This window comes from Manacus vitellinus, unplaced genomic scaffold (genome assembly GCF_001715985.3).
Source record: "Manacus vitellinus isolate BGI_N305 unplaced genomic scaffold, ASM171598v3 scaffold_48_pilon, whole genome shotgun sequence".
NCBI classification, from domain to species: Eukaryota; Metazoa; Chordata; class Aves; order Passeriformes; family Pipridae; genus Manacus; species Manacus vitellinus.
In genome coordinates, this window is record NW_021940593.1 from 4,991,607 (window position 1) to 5,012,874 (window position 21,268).

The 21,268-nt window shown below is 49.5% G+C and overlaps 1 protein-coding gene across 1 annotated transcript; it reads right to left on the minus strand.

Annotated features, from left to right (window-relative positions):
* Positions 1 to 2,192: 2,192 nt before the first annotated feature.
* On the minus strand, positions 2,193 to 19,938 carry LOC103766797 (putative neutral ceramidase C). The gene is made up of 20 exons (XM_029962625.1): positions 19,770 to 19,938; positions 18,144 to 18,229; positions 17,609 to 17,758; positions 16,825 to 17,001; positions 16,348 to 16,475; positions 15,711 to 15,788; positions 15,176 to 15,296; positions 13,455 to 13,580; positions 13,159 to 13,245; positions 11,447 to 11,551; positions 11,234 to 11,315; positions 10,627 to 10,742; positions 8,204 to 8,298; positions 7,272 to 7,311; positions 6,348 to 6,443; positions 5,665 to 5,760; positions 4,953 to 5,102; positions 4,116 to 4,175; positions 3,435 to 3,523; positions 2,193 to 2,382 (listed from the first exon to the last, which is right to left on the minus strand). Exons 1-20 carry the CDS (start codon positions 19,936 to 19,938, stop codon positions 2,193 to 2,195), a joined length of 2,241 nt encoding a protein of 746 aa, XP_029818485.1.
* Between the last annotated feature and the right edge of the window lie 1,330 nt (positions 19,939 to 21,268).

The following is a 21,268-nucleotide window of genomic DNA, read 5'->3' on the forward strand; positions in this document are numbered from 1 at the left end:
ACTCTCTTTCGGGGTCAGATGCTCACGTTTTAGAGGGTGGATCTTACCCACGAGCATTTTAACTGTGCAATTCAAGTTTGCTTGGTTAAACCTGCTCAGTGCTACTGAAAGAGATCCACAGTTAATGTCATGCAATAACAGAGACAAAACTACCAGAAACAAACAAACAAACAAAAAAGAAATACCACAGTGGGGGGGAAAAAGTGAAACACCATTTCCTTTTTCCTGGTGTATTTCTTTTAGGAAAACCAGAGCACTCCTGTGCAATTCACTGTGGTTTATGCAGCGTAAGAGGAACAGCAAGTGGAGAGAGAGAGAGAGACTGTTATGCTGGGATTCATTAGGCAGCACCATTTCCAGCCCAAAAAGCAGTCCCTGTGTTTCACACAGGTGCTCTGACCCTCTTTGAAGGGGCTGTGATCACACACGGTCCCACCTGGAAACATGAGCAAAGCGGGACAAACTCTGCAGTGAACTTTCTGCATCATTTTACAGCCTGAGTGTTTCTGCCCTGGGCAAACTGATCCCACGGCACAGCAGCATCCTCTGCCCCTCCCTGTATCCCACAGTGCTGCCCACAGAGTGATTTTGCCAAGGAAAGCAGGGCAGGAGGGCTGGCTGGGCAGGTTACTGGGAAAGGACATCGGGAGCATCCTCAGGGATTGGATTCCCAGCGATGTTCTTTCAAAGCCCTCTCTTTCCTGGCTCCATATTGCGAGTGCTTTGAGCTCCTCCGGGTGGGGATCTCTGAGACTGATTGCAGCTGGTTTAAAATGAATAATTCATCCTCTCCCACTGATGTTAAAGAGAGGCGAAATTATCTGATTGATGATTCTCTGAAGAATTAAAGAGATTGCATACAAAATTGGTACACATTATTGGAGCTTATTAAACATTTACTGTCAGGTCCTAGAAAAAAATCCAGATCTGAAAGGTGTGTTTTCTCTGGTATGTGTAAACATCCTTAATTTTGATCTTTTTGATGTGTCCCAAAGTGATATTTAGAGGGTAAAATGCCATCTGCTGCCCCTTTGTTGTGGCTGGAGGGCTGGGCAGGAGCTTAACACAAGAAGAGTGGACAAAGTCAGCCCCAAAGTCTTTCTCACCCAGCATCTGGTCTGTGCCACAGATGTGTGAGGTCTTCAGGTCATAAAAGCAGCACAAACACAGGTAGTCCTTCCAGACACTCAGTGGCCTCCAGTCCATCTGTAGTTTCTTGGGCCACTGAGAGCTTTCTGAGGGGATTCTCCTCCAAAAGCTCGCCCAGCAAGCTGAAATTTCAGAACCCACTCGTGGTGGGCAGCACTGAGCCCACCTGGCACACCAGTCACTTCAGAAGTGACACTGGTGAAGGAGAATAAATAACACAGACGTTTCTTTCCAGAAGGAAAAAAAAAAATGCCAACTGTTTCAAACTCTGAGTGGCTGACCTTCCTCTCCTTGCTTGAGGCCTGGGAGGTGGGAGCCCACACAGCCACTCTCAGCAGGCACCTCTGAAACTGGAACCCCTGATTTACGGAGAGCTCTGGGCAATTCTCTTCCCGTGGTGCTGTTGTTATCCTCCAAAGGATTAAATTAAATGATATTCCAGCCTTCCTGATGAATATCTATCCTATTTAACCCTTTGTCATCCTAAGAGGTCAGCTTTGCACTTCAAGCACGCTTGAGGAATCTTCCCTTCTGATGCCTTGGGAATTCAGCAGCTCTGAATTCCAGTTTTATGGACTGGGCTCAATTTTATGGACTATTTTATGGCCTGGATTAGCTCCCAATATGCACTAATTCCCTCAGAGAGATCCTATTCACCATCAATATGTGCTTGTTTAATGACTGAAGAAAAAGTTACATCTTTTATTACAATAAGAATCCACTGCCATGAGATCTGGCCAGGACAGGAACCGCTTGAATGAGAACACACGAGGAGACTGAACTGCAGCTAAAAGCCAAAACTTTGCAGGAAGCTGAGCTTTGCAAAGCAAAGGATGAGCAGCAGCACTGGAGGGACAGCAATGATGTACAGAGCCACGGGTGCCCCAAAAAAACCCTTCCAGAACATCACAGAATCACAGAATATCCTGAGCCTGAAGGGACCCACGAGGATCATCCAAGTCCAACTCCTGGCCCTGCACGGAACCCCCCAGATATCAAACCTCCTGCTCAAGGGAAACAATTCCTTTAATGCCTGAGATCAGCTATGGAACTGTGATTTCAAAGGCCGAGGAGGAGCCTTCGAAGGGAACGGTGATGGTGCGGGTGAGGAGCACTCTCTTCTTGTAGTGCCCGAAGTAGCGGATCCGGTACGTCCCTGGCTCTGTGCCAGCTGGGATGTGCCACTCGATGCTCACATTGCTCTGACTCAGGGATCCTCTGCTCCAGTAAAACCTAGCAAACAAGCCAGAAACCTGCAGTCAGCAGGAAACCCCACTTTTCGCTTGTTCCAGCGGCCCAAGAGCTCGCCAAGTGGAATGAGATGAAAGCACTCCGGTTAAGGACATTTTAAGAGCTTCTTTTGACCTTTCCTCGTATATTTAGGCTACCAGAGTAGCAGCCAACAAGCCAAGTCAAAGCCCAGCAGGGCTGAAAAACAGCTGGAAACATGGGAACACAAGTCAGGGGTCTTTTTGGTAGATGAAGAATATTTCTACCCCTGTGTTCTTCCATTTCCAACTCCACATCACAACCCTGTACAACATCACCCCGTGAGCAACATTCACCAGCTCAGCCCTCCCTGTGTAGGGGGAATGCTGAGCAAAGAGGAGGAGTACTCACTACAAGTGAGATAAGCACCCCCATTTCAGGACCTTAATTAAAGGAAGGGGTTGAACAAAACATCTTGAATAAATTTTTTTTCACATACCAGTCTTGCTGAGATTGAAATGAATATTTACAAATGTGACTGGATGAAAAACTGACTTTTGGTGCAGCTCTGAAAGGTGACCCCACCTTTGCTGCTTAATGGATGTTTTCCCTGAGGACTGACATCCCTAACCTCAACTTTTCTTTCTTGCAAACTTTTTAAATTGTTGTCTGTATCTCCTCTGTGATGTACAACAGACCCAGACAGCTTTTCCCAGTGAAAATCCTCTGAGTCTCTCCTATTTTCCATTTGGCATCCTGTTCATCCACATGGTGTGACAGATGGATGGATACAGGCTATGAACAAGCTGGACCCCAAACCTCCTGTAATTCTTGCCCTTCCTTCTGCACTTCCCAAACTTCTAAGCCTTCGTTGCAGGTGCCAGAGCCAAGGGGAACACCAGTTTTTGTGGTCTTGACAAGTTAACCACCCAAATATGGACTGATCCATCCCCAGAAAGCACCAACTGCAGGGTCAAGACTCTGAAATCAGGGAGCTCTGAAATGAAGGCCTTCAGGCTAAGTTTAAATTACTCCCTGGAGTCTGTGGAACAGTGAAATCTGCTCAGGGCACCCACCTGGTGTCCCAGGAGGCATCATTCTGCACCACCTGCCAGGTGCCTGAAGTGTTGGTGTGCCTCTCCACCGTCAGGAAGTTGTGTTCAGTCTGGAATAAAAATAGCAGAGTCAGCCAGATGCTGAAGGTACAGGCGTGTCCCCACCTCCTGTGTCACTGTAAAGTGGAGAAGGGCCTGTGCTTCTGCCTGCTTCACTGGCAAATGGGGTACTGACTGGCACTTACTGTGGTACTTACTTCTCTTTCACTGCCAAATCCCAATTTAGCTAATAAATGATGCAAAGAACTTATCATTAAAAAGAGAATGGACGAGTGAGGTATTTGCTATCAGTGTCTGTGCAAGGGGATTGATGGGACAAATTCTTTTCTAATTTTCTTTGTTTTATTAAAATAATGCACCAAGGTGATAGGATGGAGACTAAAGCCCACGTTTGCAGTGCCTGGATGGCACTGAGAGTGTCTGGCCTCACACACGACAGGGTTGACTTTGACTTCAACAGTGTGAAGAGTTCATGAACAGCCCAACGTGGCCAAATTCAGTTCTCTGCCCCAAAAGCACCCTGGTGGTGGGAATTCCCAAAGCACACACCTTCTTCTGAACCCCCAGCAAAGCAAAAAGCACTAACTGAACATCCACTGATCCCACATATCCCCAGTTCCAGGGCGGCTGCGTCGCATTTACCGCGTTCTCCGCGGAGTTCCGGGGGTTCGCTCCCACAAAAGTCACTTCAGCAACTTCTCCCTGGGGGGGAAATTGAGATTTGTGTTATTTGTGCCATCACACTGCACATTAAGAACATCCTTTGAAGATGCCATTTGAGGGGTTTAGGGGTTTGGGGGTTTTTTTGTGCTATTTTGGTGTGTTTGGTTTGTTGTTGCTTGAAATTATTTATAATTTCACTTGTTGAAACGGCAATGGACAATTTATGTTTTGAACTGGCATCCTGTGCCTTGCCATTCCACTTGTCCTGCTTGCTGGATAAACTCCACCATAAAACTGGATAAACTGCACACAAAAAAGGGAGGAAACAAGTGAGGTTTTTCAGAATGTCTCCCTGCCTTACTGCTGGAGAGAGCAGTGAGATGAAAGTCCTTGCTCTGAACATCTTATCTACATTTTGAGCACTGAAAACAGAACCATTTCCAACATTTTAATTTCATTTCATTTACATTCCACAGCAGAGGCATCAAAGGTGACCTGATTTCTGCTTGTAAAGGAATCACTGTGCAATATTTGCCTATTTAATCAACTGGTATTTTATTTTGAAGCAGAAGAGGAAATCTACTTCGTGGTGAATAAAGGGCTTTTGTTTTCCTCTTGATTCACCCCTTTGAGTCCCATTCAGCACGATGACATTGGTATGAAAACACTCTGTGCCTTCTCAGCCACGGTCACCAACAGAAACGTTTGGTCTGAGGGCACCACGATCCTTTAGGGAACACAGACCCTTTTGGGACAGGGGTAAGAGTTTAAAGGTGATTTCCTGAAGAGGTTTTAGTGAATCCCTGAGGCTCTCACCACTCGGTACTGCTGCCTCACTTCCTGCAGCACATCCCCAAATGTCTTGTTGGTCGGCGCGCGTTCGACACCGAGGGAGGGCAGCAAGGTCAGGTTGCCTATGTTGAAAAATGGGGGCTCTGGGCCACGGGGCAAGTCCTGGGTGGTGTTCTGGGAGAAGGAACACGTGCTTGTTAGACACACACAGACATAACCAGTGTCTCCCTGACGAGTCACATCCCTGGTGTGGCTCTATATCCCACACCACTGCTCGGGCAGATTTTAAGAATAATAAAGTGAGTGTAAAACCAAACTGGAGGATCTTGCTCTGCATGCAGGAGCAATCCCTGCAGGACACTCTGTTGCTGGCATCCCCTCAGACCCATCCACCAGAATATCCCAGGACTGCCCACCAGTCCTGCACATTCACATGATCACACTGATCAAGGACATCGCCAGCAGAAATGCAGCAGAGGGGTTTTTTTTCCCTTTAGGTAAAAAAGCAGCAACTTCAGGCCATGCTGAAAGGTTGGAGGTACTTATTTCCCAAACTTTGACCTGAAAATCCCCTCGAATTTCTCAAGTGGCATGAGACCCCCATTACAGGAATTATCTTCATACCACGAGTGTTTCTCAAGAGAAGAGAGGGCAGCAATCATTCGGCCTCACTGAGGAACAAATACAGGATTTAAATGTCTCCAGCAGCATGTGGCCTGTAGAAAAGGTTGATTACCGTGGCAATAGCCCTTGCAAGTCCTCTGTAGAGCTGGATGTAGGCAGAGAGGGTGTGTGGCCCATAAATAGTCGATGCAGCCTCATATCGTTGAACCTGGCGAAGGACAAATGGGGAAAAGGAGGCTTTGAGGGACTCTTGGGTGGTTTACACAGCCCATCCTACTGCACTAAGACAAGATCAGTGGTATATCAGGGTTTATTTACTGCCAGGGAGACAGTCCAACAACTGGCCAAAATATTTCTGCTGCAGTTCCAGGTGACTCTTCATTCTTTTACTCATGGTTTGCTCTCCCTGTTTGCTCTCCCAGTTATCACAGACTGTACTCTTTTTAAAGGCTTATGATGCTTCAAATTTTTGGGCTGCACAACCCCAGTTCTTCCAAACTCCCCTTCCAGTTCAGGCTTCCTAAACCCAAGGAGTCCAACCAATGGTCCACATCTTCCTCACAGCACAACATCTACTTTGCCTTGTGGAGACTCAGAACTGTGTCAGGCAACCAGCCTTTCCACAGCAACGGGGCACTGCAATCCATGGTTACCTCACAGCCCTCCTGCTCCAAATCTTTCAGCTTTTTGTGGCAAAGTGCTCTAAACACACATAGTTTCACACTAATTATCACCCCCATCCAGCCAAAAGCTGAGCTGGATTAAACACGTAAAATCCACAATTTTAACATTTACCTGGTATTCTTCATAGGTGGCAATGTAGTGGGTGTAGACATTGCACAGACCTGCAATTACCACATTCATCCCTGGTGTCCCATGGGAATCAAATTCCTAAGAAAGGAAAGAAAACACCTTGAAACAACTGCTTAATGCACAGATAAACTGCTGTTATTACTATTGTTGTTATTACTATTGAATCAATATTGTTATTATTGTTATGGTGGCTGGTATATTATTATCATCATCATCATCATTATCATTCTCATTATTCTGCTTTACCAGGATAGAATACAAAGTTACAGTGGGGAGAGGGCTGGATGCTCAGGACTGTAAACCTGCAAGTGCAATTTGCCTTTATTAACATCTCATATCCACTTCCCAAAGAAAAAGGGGGACACGTGACCTCCCATTCCAGTAAATTAAATGCATTTGAGGGTTTTCTGGCTGTATACCCCTAAAAAATCGTGACATAACTGTGAGAAAGGATCAGTGAGTTGCAGAGACAGCAGCTGAGACTATGATGGTGTTCAGGCTGCAGCTGAGGTGCACCAATCAAATGGGAAAAATACATTTGCCTTTTTTTTTCTTTTTTTGCAATTGTTCTCATGTTGCAAACTCCTGGTAGGGATTAAGGAGATAAAAATTCTCCATCCCACAGACAAAAATCCTGCTAGCATCCTGCCTGGATCCCAGTGGAATTAGCTTGTGTTGGCTTAATGGATTGAAACGCGATGGGTTTGCTTCTTTTGGGGAGGATATTCATTTCTGCTGCATGTCAGAAGGCACATGCAAAGTCTGTCTGAAGCAGCTGTGAGAAGGAAGCAGCTGTGAGACACGAGCTCCGTGGCCCCAGCTGGGAGGAGACAGGGGGAAAAGCAGAAGGCTCAGGAAATGGGAGGTTCCAGACACTCGGGAGAAACCTCTTCCTCAGCAGCTTACCCTTGTAACAGCTTCCCGCAGCCTGCGGCCAGACATGGTCCTAGGGCATGAAGGGGACAACATCAGGCTCCAGAAAGCATAAAATCCCAGAATCATTTTGGCTGGAAAAGCCCTCCAAGGTCACCGAGTCCACCCTGTGATCAACCCCCCCCTTGTCCCCCAGCCCAGAGCACTGAGTGCCACGGCCAGGCCTTCTTGGGACACCTCCAGGGATGGGCACTCCAAACCTCCCTGGGCAGCCCCTGCCAAGGCCTCACCACCCTTTCCAGCAACAAATTCCTCCTCCTGGCCAACCTGAGCCTCCCCTGGCACAGCTGGAGGCCGTTCCCTCTCCTCCTGTCCCTTGTTCCCTGGCAGCAGAGCCCGACCCCCCCCGGCTCCCCCCTCCTGTCAGGGGGTTGCAGAGAGCAGGGAGCTAAAGCAGGAACCACTGGCTGGACTTGCAGCACCCCACCAGAAACTCCCACAGCACCTCCAGCACTGCTCAGCATCCCTTAAGGCCCCTCTGAGATAAGCTCAACCAAAGCACCTCAAAAGATTTTTCCCTCATCACCACAGCCTGGGTGAGGCTGGAGACACCCCGAGATGGGGCAGGAATAAAGGTGCTGGAGACAAATCATTATCCTGTTCAAACTCTCACCATTGTACCACCAACAGTCAGTGCAGTTCATTATCAAAACTCAAATCAAAATTAACAAGTTCCTTTTGTTTCACTGAACCTGCATTTTGCCATGAACACTTAAAATTATTTAGGAATCCTGTTTCCATCTCATTCATTCCCACAGTGAGTTTATATATAACCTTGGGGACAATTTTTACCCTGCTCCCCCTTTCTACCTGCACACAGAACTACCACAGGGGGTTTAAATGAAACGCTGTCGGCTGCAATAAATTAATAAATGAACAAATTTCTCTCCTGAAGGAACACCCACGTGAGCTCTCCCGGGACAGCAACGATGGCCAGCGATCCGATGGCAGCGATCTGCACGTCCACCACGTCCGGGTGCCACGGGTGGGGCCAAGTCATCTGAGGGGGCACAAAAAGTGGGCACAACAACTTCAGGATGGTAAGGAAAAAAGAAAAAATAGCTGGAGTGTTTTCCTTCCTCCAGTCATAAACCGGTTGGTAAGTTTATTTGTAAATTCAATTTGTTTGTAAAACACGTGAGAGTGTGTTTTAGTTTCACTGGTAGGTCTGACCATTACAGTCACACAGGGCACGTGGAAATACTTTGTTTGGAAAAAAACAAACAAACAGGGTGTTGCCAGAGGGATAGCTTAAAGCAAAGTGGGTGAAATAAGGTCAGGGCAGCACCTATAAATCCCTCACCTGCGCGGAAAAAGGATGGAGCTGGGATTGATGAGGTCGAACATCTGATCAGGAGGGCAAAAGCGAACGAGTGAAGTCAGAGATCCTGATGGTGATGGGAAATGAGAGTTCCCTCTTCATCAGAATCATGGAATGGTTCAGGTTAGAAGGGACCTTAAAGCTCATCTCATCCCACCCCCTGCCATGGGCAGGGACACCTCCCACCAGCCCAGGTTGCTCCAGCCTGGCCTTGGACACTTCCAGGGATCCAGGGGCAGCCACAGCTTCTCTGGGCAACCTGTGCCAGGGCTCCCCACCCTCACAGGGAGGAATTTATTCCTAATTTCTAACCTAAACCTCCTCTCTATCAATCTGAAGCCACTCCCCCTCGTCCTGTCACTACATGGTCTCCCAGAGGGGGAGTTCCACCCCAAGGGGGAGTTTCTCCTAGAAAGTGATGATGCTCAGGGAACCCTCGACCTAACCCTGACTCCCAACTGCCCCTTAGCAGGGACCATGCCCAGACTCAGCACCATTGCAGCAGCCAAAACACACACACACAGCAGCATTTCATCTGAAAACAACGGCAAAAAAAAAAGTTAGATAGAAATGAAAAAGCCAGTTAAAAGGAAATCGGGAACAAGAGCTCGAGGCTGGCACAGCTCCAGCAAATGAAATGCAAAATCCCACTGCAGCCAGCCAAAAAGAGGGGGTTTTTTGGAGGAGCAATTTACTGGGGTCAAAGCATGAATGACAAAACCTCACATCAGAAGCAGGAGGTCTGCCAGAGCATCCATCAGATGTGATAAAGTTGTAAGAAAAAAAGTGTAATTTCCTCTCAGTGACACAGTTCTAGATGGAGGAGGCGGGTGGGAGGAGCTGGGACCTCTTTTTAGGGGAGATGAGGTGAGGAGCTGATTGAACACAAAGTGACAGAAGGAAAAGCTTTTAAGGAGACTGGTGAAAGGAATAACAATCATCCAGATGGCATCCTCTAAGTGCTCTAAAGGACCTTGGACATGATCCCGCTCCACTGCAGTGCATTTGTCTTAATGCCAAGGGAACATCAGGTGGGAAATGGGGCATCAATTTTCATTTAAAGCTGTAAGCAGGATTTTGGGAGGGCTCAGTAAGAACAAACACCAAGTCCTGCCCAGGATGGAGCAGCCCCGAGCATGGGGATGGGCTGGGACCAAGGGAGCAGTGGCTCTGCAGAGGCTGGGCCTGAGAAATAACCCTTCCCTGTGGATAGGGACCCATATGCTGAGGGCTCTCCATCCTTGCTGACTGTCCCAGCTCTTCTGGACATGGCCCTGAGCAACCTGCTGCAGCTGCAGTGCTGGTCCTGCTGGGAGTAGGATCATGCTGGGGAACCTCCCTCCAGGGTACTTCCAGCCTGAGCCTGCTGTGACTCTGCCCATGGATGAGCAAGGCTGGCATCAGTCCGTGCTGCAGCTCACAGAACTATCAGACAGTTGCACAAATGTGACAGAAAAGCAGAGAAGTCAACAGGACGTTTCCAGAGGAAGCCACGATCGGAAGAAACCTTGGAATGTAACAGTGAGGAAGGTGGGCAAGTTGGTTCAGTCCCCAGAGTTCCCAAAGGCCACCGTGATGAGTTGGTTCATTTTGCATGGATCAGTCTGTCCTATGACAAGAGGAAAGGTCCTCCCATGGATTAAGGCAGGAAACAAATGGCAGGACAGAAGAAAGAAACACCCAGAGCTATTAAGATCTGAGCAGCCACAGAGGATGGGTGTCCTGGAGCCAGAGGCTGCTGGGAGGCAACACTGAGCTCCACACACTGGTGGCTTTCCCTGACCTCATGCATTTTCCCTGTGCATCCAGCTCAGGGCTGTTTCACAGGCAGAGAATTAGGCCAGGGTAGATCTTCAGTTGGATTTTTTTGGCCCTAATGAGAGCAGGAAGTGTGGTCTCTCCTCCTGGGACACATGGAAAAGATGCTCTGAAAGAGGAAAACTTCCACCTCTCTCACTTTGATGCAAACCTCTGCACTTCCCAGGGCACACAGTGGTGTGTCCTTACCTCTCCCGTGCTGAAGAGGATTGGCTTGGGTTTGTGGCAGGCTTTTGTCTCATTTGATGGCTCTCCCAGCAGCTGGTCCCGGATCTGATCCCAGAACGGGTCACCTTCTACTGCACCTTGAGGGGGAAACACCTTTCAAACACTGTTCATCAGCTGCCCCAGCAGCTCTCAGACAGACACGACTCCCTCCCTGCTCAGGTGGGGTGGGATATTCCTCAGTGGATTCTGACCATCGCCCTTTCCTGGGGTGGTTTGAAAAGTTGAGCTTTAGCCCAGCTGAGCTCCATCTTGGCAGGCTTCAGGTAATGAGAACAAATGAGAAAGAGTGTCCCAAATCCAGGTCTTTCTTCTCCCCACTCCCCATCCAGTGCTCTCCCTCCTTCAGGGCATGGCCATACCCTCCTTCTCCAGGAGCTTTCTGACGCACACAGACAAACCTGCAAGGGGGCTGTAAGGTCACACCTTCCCAAAAACATCCCTTTGGAGGCTGTGGTTCAACCAGCAGCTGATGCTGCCAAGTGCCTCCAGGGAGTTCAGTCTGTGTGGGGGATGCCCCGTGCCCTCCCCATTTGTCCAAAGCCACAGTGACTCCTGCCCCCCAGGCTACCTTGGGTGAAGTTGAAAGCGCCCACGCCGTCGATGGTCCCCGCGGCAAAGCTGTGTCCCAGGGCTGGCTTACACGTTTTAACCTGGATCAGGCAGGGAGAAAAACAAGGAAAAAGGGATAAAACCCAGCTCCCCTCAGTGTGCCAGGTCCTGCTGTGGGACTCTGACCTTTCTTGCTGCCTGGCCCCCCTGTCCCAGCAGCCGCCGCTCTCACCGTGTGCGTGGCATTGAGCTCCACCGACACGTCACTCATGTTCACCCACTGGTGGGCCGAGCTCAGGGGCCCCCTGACCTCCTGGGAAGCCTTTTCATACAGCTCCTAAGGGACACACAAGGTGGAGATCCTTGAGGAAGAAGCAGTCAGGAAGCCAGCCCTGCTGAGATACAGCCACCTGGATTATGTCTTCGTTCTGTTGACGCCTTCCCACGGCCTCTTCCAGGTGTAAAAGCAAGAGTGTATTTCCCAAGCTCACAAGGTGTTTCTATCACCCCGTCTCTACATCCTGCTCGCCCTGAGCCCTGCAAGCTCCCCCTGTCTCAGGGAGGGAGGACACCCTGTGGTCAGCAGTTTTCCACATGCCTTTCTTTTACAGCTGAAACAGGCACCTATTTCTCAAGGGTGGCAAATTCTTGTTCCTGGTGCCGCCTTTTGGCATTTCTCACAGCTCAGACCAACCAGAAGGAGTGTTTCCTATGAGAAAGAAGCTGTATTCATTGCTCAGAAGTGCCTGGACTTTACCATGTATTTAGCACAGAGTTGACAGCTAAGCCAGTCAGCTCTTCAGGGAGCAGTTTGCCAGCCCACGTGCCTCGGGTTGGGACACAGAAAGTGCTGCCAGAAGTTGTACAGCTTAATGATGTTCCTGGAAGGAGTTGAGGGCGCAGCATTCGAAGGTCAGGAGTCCGAGGTGTTGAAAACAACTGCAGTGTTTCCCCTCTCTGTTTTACACACACCAGGACGCTCTGACTGGGACAATCTTGCGAGTCACGATCAGCCTGGAGTGACTTCAGGGCAAGGATCTGAAATGGTGATTAAAGGAAACCACCAAGCCTCCTGCTGGACACGTTCCAGTTCCTACCAGCTGCTGTCCCTGAAACACTGCCAAAAACTCTCCTTGCACTGACTACCCTCACATTACACGAAGCCACGGGAGGGGAACCAGTAAAGTCAGGTGGCTTTTGAGCCCTCAGGTGACACAAGGGAGCCCATAGGATGGAGGACACCGGCTGAGTAAATGCAAAGCCAAGCAGGGCAAGTGAGTATCTTCCATGGGTGTTTAATCTGGCACATTTTAACTCACATTAGTGTTAGTTTAGGAGTGTGATGCCGACAAGTGGTGTGTGGTGGTGTCTCTGAGCTCTTCCACCTCTGAGATGTGTGCGTGGGAGGGAGGGGGAGATGGGAAGGGGCAAGATCTACATTATATCCCTATAAGGGATACTGAGATTAAAACCCAAACTGATATTTTGAAATCACAACACCTACAACGATGTATCTAAATATGTGCCAATGTATCTAAGTGTGTGCTTTCTGTTCTAAATTTAGGTGTCTAGTCAGATATGTTATACCAGAAGGAGTTTTTCACTACCATTATGATTTCATACACTGCCCTAAGTTTAACAAATTCCAGGCTCTGAGGTCCTCTGATGGCAATAGAAGACCAATAAAATAAGATCAATAAAGAAGACCAATAGAAGATCAATAAAACCTCATTTACCCATTAAAAAAATAATCAAGAAACTTTTCCTTAAGCATATAAATGTAGACTTTGGAGTAATTTACATCTACAAACATTCACAGAGGACAGATAGAATGTTGAATATAGAACACCCTGAGCTGGAAGGGATCACTGAGTTGTTTAAATGAACGTGCATTCCTGTCATAACAAGCTCTCACACACACTCGCAAAGCGAAATATCACTTACCCTTGCTTTTGAGTAGATATTTTGCCCTATAATCCTTGTACTCTCAAACATGTCATTCCCGGGCCCCTGGGCCATGCACATGGCTGCCTGTGGAGAAATTGGTTGGAATGGTAGCCATCAGTTCCCACGGAGAACACGGGGCACTGCCGAGCGGGAGAGCTCACGGGGGCTCGTCCTGCCGCGGGAACTGATGGCCTCCTGCCAGAATCAGGCACTGGGCTGCTGCACTGACCCGGGCAGCAAGGCAAACTGCAGGAAACGGGGTGTGTGAGGCACAACAGGTAGGACACACTCACCCCTCCGACGGGGCAGGAGCTCTGGGGGTTGTCGCACGACTCGCCCGTGTTGGCGCAGGTCGGGCCGCGCGTGTTGGGCGACACGTCTCCCAGGTTGGAGGAGGCGAAGGCGGCAACGAAGGAGCCCTGCCAAACCCAGAGGTGCTCAGAGGGGCTTTGGAGCCTCTCAGGGAGTGCAAACACCCCCTGCAGCTTTCCCTGGAGCCGGTTACCACCAGCTGGCGAGCCCGTGATGCTGCTGAGCATTTCCGAAGCAATGCTGAACATTTCTGGGAGGACTGGAGTGGGGATTTATGGATATCAAAGGGGTTGGGGGCAGGAAGAGCAAGGTAGAACCGGACACCCAGAAAGCAATTGCCATTTCAGGGTGGCCTTCAGTCTGCTTTGGTATCCAGCCAGTGTTTCTCCATGTCCCTCCTGTGTCTCAGTGGCAGCTCTTCCCTCCACGTCCCCAGTTTCTCGTGTTACTGATCAGATGCCAAGTGATCATTGTAGCACCTTGCACAGAATTATTTTTTCCCTGCCAGGCTTTCACCATGACTGATTTACAGGGTGACAGCTACTGGATCTGCAGGAGTTAACATCAAGCAGTACCTGTCAGAAGCAAAGCTGGTTGCACACTGAGCACTGGCTGAATTCAGCTCTTGCAGATATTTCATTTCCCACCCACTCTTTCAGAGCTGGGACATGTCAACACCAACTATTCTGATATATTATCATCTCTTAATTCATTTTCTTGTAAGGCTCCTAGACACAATGTGCCAAATATTGAATCCTGCAAACACTTCTTAGCGTGTCAACTTCCACTGACTCGCACCTGTAATGATGCACTAAAGCTGAGTCTTGTTAAAAGCTTTTGGATAATCCACCACAAAAAGAAATACTTGCAAGCAGGAATTAGGAAGACTTCCTCTAGTTTCCATTTTTTGCTGTGAACCACACGTGTTCCCAGAGTATTAAAAGAGAAATTGGGCAAGAGTTTCTAGGCACCTGCTGGAGATACACCCAGGACAGCCTCTTGATCAATTCGTGACACAAAGTACCTGTGAGATGGGTTCGTGTCCACAGTAACATCTCAGAGGAAATAATGTTTTTTAAAGGAGCTGTGTTTGCAGTCTGAGGATGGCAAATCTTCTGGGTAAATGCAAATCACAAGGCAGAACTGGCTGGAAGCCAGGAGAAAAAAGTGGGGCTGAGCACAGGTTTGATGCCCCCCCCAGATGCAATGAATGTATCCCTCTGGATCAAGTATCCTGCACATATCTTGCTAGTATAGAATCCTGGAATGGTTTGGGTTGGAAGGGAACCTAAAGCTCATCCAGTTCCAACCCCCTGCCATGGGCAGGGACACCTTCCACTAGACCAGGTTTTTCAGTGCCCCATCCAACCCGGCTCTGAACAGTGGCAGGGATGAGACAGCCACCACCTCTCCAATTTCCAATAGTCTAATCAAAACAAACGTGGTTTATCATTTAAGTCTAAATAAATGCCACTGATTGCTAGTTTGGAAAGTCAAGAAAACACCTTCCAATTTCTCCCCTCTAGAGGAAGAAAGTAATTAAATCACAAGCGTTCAGTTTTGTCCTTGTTCTGTGTTTATCCTGCTGTCCCACTTCTCTGTTCGAAAGAACCCGCTTTGGCCCTTGCAAAGCACCAGCCACCCCCTCCGTGCTGCAGCCCTTTTCCACCCATTATTTCCAGCAGCCTGAAGGCACTCCCACCTCTCCAGGGAGCATTCCCTTGTTCTGGTCCTGCTCGAACAGGTAGGACGCGTAGCCCACGTTGTCGCTGTTCACCAGGTGGTTCGTGTTGTTCATGCTGACGGGGTGCACAGCAAACCAGCTGGGGGGGAGGCACAGGACACTCATTGTTCAGGCTCTGTGTTGGCAGCTGGCCTGTTCAATCTACATATTTGCAGTCAACCTATGGAATTTTCTTTGGGAGAACACAAACACAGACTCCAGGTACTTGGGGATGGATTAACAAGGGCAGAGTACTCCCATCCTCTCCCAGCCAGGAGGGTGCATGGCTATGATGGTCCAGGTCTTGAGGCCACAAGAATTTGGCAGTTCAGACCCGGACTGACTCTTTTACTAATCCAGAGGATTGTGTTCTGCAGGGTTTTTTTTATTTTCTTACTTCAAAGAAACAAGGAGGAGTCAACGATGTAAAAAAGGGGGGAAAAAAGGAACACCTTCATTCTTACAAAAAAGAATGAGGATATGAAGGAAAACGTGCTGCTTTGGTGGTCAGTACCTGATAAGGCCTAGCTCTTGTCCATCCTCACCTACCATCTTCAGAATCACCATTTCTTTATCTGTGTTGGATGAATACCTGGATGAAAACAAAGCAGGGAAATCTCATTAGCACCAGAGCTGTAGTCACACTCTGCAGTGCTCTGACGTGTTAAATCTCCACTAGGCTGAACAAGGAAATAAAAAGGTTATGCCAGGTATTACCAGAGCACAGTGAGACCTTAGAGAGGCATCTGAAAACAGCTGTGAAGGGAAGGGAAGAGTTATGGTTGTCCTCAGGCGCTGCTTCTCCAGAGAATGGAGAGAGCAGCTCTCTCCAAATACAAATTCATGCACCAAGGATAGCACTTCAGTGCCATCTGAATATTTTTTTTAATAAATAAAGCAAAAGTTCATATCCTTAACCAATGTCTCACATGTTTGGAGAGCACAACTTTGAAGCCCATTCTTGAAACTGATTTTGGGGGACACACCCAGGAGCCCAGGATGGCAACAGCGTCATTCTGCCACATCTTGACTCCACATTTCCAACCCTCCCGTGAATGACCAGAAACACCAACTGCCAGATGGCTGCTCATGGTCCCAGCTGGAGGATTCTCTTGGGGGCTCTGTTTCCCTCCTGCCTGGGGAGCTTTTACCTGCTTCGCTCGGATGCTGGATTGGCGAGATAGGAGAAAGGGCTTCGGTTGATCTGGCTGTTTTCTACAGTGCCTCTGTTTATAAAAAGCCTTCCTCTCTTCATGCTCTCATGTGCTATGTCTATGCTCTGGAAAGCAGGAAGACAGGGAATATTAGTCTGTAAGACATGCATGAGATTATCTAGAAAAACCTCTCTCTTTCCCTTCCTAGCTGCCCCCAACCCTTTCTTGGGAGTTTGGGGGTGCTTATTTAATTATTTTTTTTCCTTAAGCAGCCTAAAATTCTAGAAAACCATATTTTGAAGCTACTCACAATTGTCTCTAAAGAAAGAATTTAAGGCTTTTTGATCTGGTTTCTCTGGTAGACACAACCCCCCCTCCAAGTGTGTTTAAGACTGTAGCATTCAGAGGTGCTGCCACAACCATCACAGCCAGAGCTCTGTCAGTCACCAGCAGGTCAGAGGGGGTGACACCCACCTTCACGATGCCGTTCACGATCGAGTTGAGGGTTGGTCTGATGAGCCCTTTGCTCGTGATCCAGAAGAGGGTGTACTGGAAGTACCCCGCCGGCCCCGAGTGCGTGTGGGTGCCGCTGAGGATGACGTTGTCCTGCCGGTACAGGTCACCGTACTTGCTCTTCAGACTCTCGAGCACCTAAGAGGAAGGATGTGGTCTCAAAAAGCCCTTTTTCGTGCCTAAAATCTATAGAGATTTGTGCCAGCCCTTGCAAAAAACCCCAGCCACTCATCCTCCTCCTCCTCACTCCTCCCTTTCTGCCTGATACTCCCATGTTGGTGGCACAAGTAGGTTACAGTTGTTGACCCGGCAAGAGCCTCAAAATAATAAAATCTGGTAAGTGAAGACCTCTGTGGCCAACCTGAAGTGAATCCCAGGTCATCCAAGGAGTCCACAGTTCTCCAGCATCTCCCTCTCTCCTCTGTGCTGCTGGAGACCCAACATTACACAGTCACCATGATCATGTATTCCTGATTGCAATGGACTCCTGATAATTTTTCTGCTAAGAGAAGCATGGGTAAAGTGCAGTCTCATGGCGAGGAATCAACAGCTCCTCTGCCTCAGAGACACAGGATCTCTGCAAGAAGGTGCTGCAGGGAAATCCCAAAGCAAAGGGCCAACGTGCTGCCGAGCTGGACGTTATTTAGTGATGACTATGAATGCACAACCCTACATAAACTATAACCCTCGTGCAAACACCAGCAAGAGCCCACCCTGTGGCAGCCCCTCACCTGCAGCCACGTACCTGCAGCCTCACCCTCTGGGACACCATCCCTATGTCAGCGCTGACGAACACCACGCGCCGGGAGCCGTCGGGGTCTGCCACGATGAAGGCTCGGCTGTAGAGGCGTGTGAGGAGCCCACCAGCCGCCTGCTCCGGGTTGGCATAGCCCATCTGCAAAGGGGAGAGCTCCCTCAGGTCCACCCAGCCAAAATAACGAGGGATACGTTCACCTGCATGGACTCCTCCGAGCGTCAGAGGACTCATTCAGCACATAAACACTCTGAGCTGCAACTCTGCCCTGCCCCGGGAGTGCAAGGATCATGGAGTGGTTTGGGTTGGAGGGGACCTTAAAGCTCATCTCATCCCAACCCCTGTGCCACAGGGACACCTTGCACTGGACCAGGTTGCTCCAAGCCTCAAAGAAACTTCACCGAATGTTTGCAGAGGGCACACTTTGTCGAGGCAAAGGCTCTGAACTGGAAACCCTGCAAAAAGTGCTGTTGGGTGATGAACAATCAGTATTTTGCCAACCCCACGTTCGATTCCCCCAACTTACCAGGGGAACCTGTGCCACTGGTCCTGTGCAGTCAGCTCGACCCACGCCCAGCAAGTAGTTTGCTGTTTCTGATATGTCGATGGAATCTGTAAGAACAATAACCAGTAGATCAGTGGACACACGAGGGAGCAGAACTGGAGATAAAAGAGGCAACCCAGCTTTGTTCAAGAGAATCCACACCTGAAACCTGCTGGACATCCCCAGAGGACCCAGCAGACCCTGGGCAAGGGGGTCTAGCTGAGTCCTCTGCTGGGGTTTCCAGTGGGCTGTCGATGTGGTCCAAGGGTGCTGAGGCTGTGAAGGTATTTGGGGTGGTAAAGGGTGGAGCAGGCATGAGGAACTACAGAGGGAGGTCACAAGATGGTGTCACTGGACCATGGAAAATGTGTGGGGACACACAGGGAGGGGGAAACAAGCCCAGGGTTGCCAATTAAACTCTCCAAGCCCATCACCACCACGCAGGAAACGGATCCAAGGGTGCAAGTGCTGCTTCACACAAAAAAATCAGCTCAGCAGTGGCAAGAAAAAGGGGATGGCATGTCAGGAGCTGCTGGGAAGGACCAGGGAAGAAAAAACACCCACATGTTTCCCTGGTGCCTCCAACACACCCTGCGTCCAGTGCTGGCACCCTGGTCCTCCTCAAAAAAACTGAAGCAGAGCCACTTGAAGCTCAAAGAAGGGAAAAGCAGCTCTGGGCAATGACCTCCAGGCAAATGGTGAGGAAAAGTAATGCCAAAGGAGGTCATGTCTTGCCCCAGCCATCGTGAAGGTGCAGAAATCCTTATAGGATGGATAAACTCAGGGAAGAAAAGCCATAGAGGGCTCTAAAATAATAATAATAATAATAAATAAATAAGGTTATCTGCATCTCAGGAAATCCCAGAGCCACAGATCACTGGAGGCTGAGATAATCCTGTGGGAAAATATTGAATATTTCTGTTCTCACAGCCTTTCCCAGGCAGCTGCTGCCTCTCAAGGCAGGACACTGGGATTAGGGGATGCTCGGTCTTCCCAGTCCGGCCTTTCCTAGGCTGTCACTGAAACCAGAGAAGTGAAACACTCACACTGGCCACAGACTGGCCATTTCTGTGATTTAAATTGTCATCAGTGAAACGGGTCACCCATTAAAACTACCCTTCCTCCACCTCCTCCCCTTCTCCCTCCTCCTACAACACGGAGGAGAATCACTTGCCCAAAACTCTCACGTGTTCCAACCCAAACCCCCGAAGGAAGAGTGAACTGCAGCCAGCCTGAGATCAAACTCTAGGAGCTGGAAGGTCCCCCTGATGACGTGTGGGGCGATGCCCTGTCCAGGGGCAGAGTGAACTTGGGGCAGCCCCCAGCACCTGCCCTGTGCCCGGGGATGGGGTTGGAAATGTGAAGGGGCTGTGATGGGATGGCAGCAGCTGTGAGGCCCCTCGGTGCAGTGCCAGGAGGGAGGGAAGGGAGGATGTGTGGGTCCCTGCAGCCCCACCACGCCCAGGGCTGTGCATCCATGCAGGTGCTCCTGCCAGGTCTGCCCACCCTGCTGAGGCTGGGCCCAAGGGCCGTGCACAGGGGTGGTGATGAAGGCTCAGCAGTGCCCCTCTGTCTGTGTCTCTTTAAAAGGCTGCACTGGGCACACACCGGAGCAGCGTGGGAGGGTGGGACTGAAGAAGCTCAACTTGCCATTGCTGGGTCTGTTGAGGAAGTGGAGGACGAGGAGCACCACGGTCAGCGTGATCACCAGCGCCAGGCACACGATGAGGATCACCCCCAGGCGTGAGGAGCAGCACTTGGACCTCTGCCCAGACATGGTGGGGGCACTGTGAAGGCACAAAGGGACAGATGGGACAGCCCCAGCCTCGGGCACAGCACACCCAGAGCACACATCACACCCTCCAAGAGCTGCTGAGGGTTTGTGTCCCCCATCCCAGTGCCAGAGCAGCAGAGATAAGGATGGGAAGTGCAGGTTGGCTTTTCAACCTGCTTAAGGCAGCAGAAATATATCTCCTGGGAGCAGCAAGCACTCCCTGTCACGAGGGCTGATAGGACAGGGCGAGCACCCAAATTACTGACCCCACATTTCCCAGAACACTTGGTTCACCCTCCCCAAAGAATCTTTGAAATAAGCTCCACAATATTCCACCAGACTCCACGTTCACTGAGTGCCTGGAGGAGATGCTGCAGCCTGAAGCCTCACAGCTTTGCAGTTGCTCACATGCTCAGAGCACATCAATACTGTCACCATAATAAAGGTCAGTTTAACAACCTCAGCATGAGAAGAGCACAGCCCATTGCAGGTCCAAGTGCAAATCTCTCCTGGCTGGAAAAAGTGCTGGCTGTGACAGCTTTCCCAGATAAGAGCCTACATATAGATACTGGATTTCTTCAGCATATAAAAAAGTTTGCTTTTGGATATTATCCTTCCTTCTTCTATAAAGAAGAAAGGTTTATTTTGGGTTAAAAACAGAGGCTTGGTTTGGGTTAAAGATTAACAAGAAAAATCATGTAAAATACAGCTATGGGAAAATATGCTGTTGCCCTCTCTGATTTGTCCTGCTCTGGCAGCCCAAAATTGCACCCAAAAATTCAGGCTTGCCCAGTGGGAAGTGACACTTGGAGCTAAGATGTGCCTTTTGCCCTTCCTGTGAACACCTGCACGAGTTAGGAATTAACCTTTAAAACAGCTTTGGATGTTTCTGTGTGTCCATAGATGTCTTAGCAGATCAAACTTACTGCTGATCCCATCACTCTGCCTGTGACCCAACCACGAATCTGCTCCAAAGGGTTCCTTGTTCAGAGCAGGGAGGGGGATCTCTGTCCTTGGGGATGCCCCCAGCTCACCCAGACACAGCTCCAAGCAGCCTTGGCACTGGCACTGCAGTGAGGGAGATGGGGAAAATGGACACCCAGGAGAGGGGAAGGCTCCAGGGAGACCCGAGAGCCCCTTCCAGGGCCTAAAGGGGCTCCAAGAGAGCTGGAGAGAGACCTGGGACAAGGGATGGAGGGACAGGAAAAGGGGGAACAGCTTCCAACTGCCAGAAGATGGGATACTGGGAAGGAATTGTTCCCTGGGAGGGTGGGGAGGCCCTGGCACAGGTTGCCCAGAGAAGCTGTGGCTGCCCCTGGATCCCTGGAAGTGT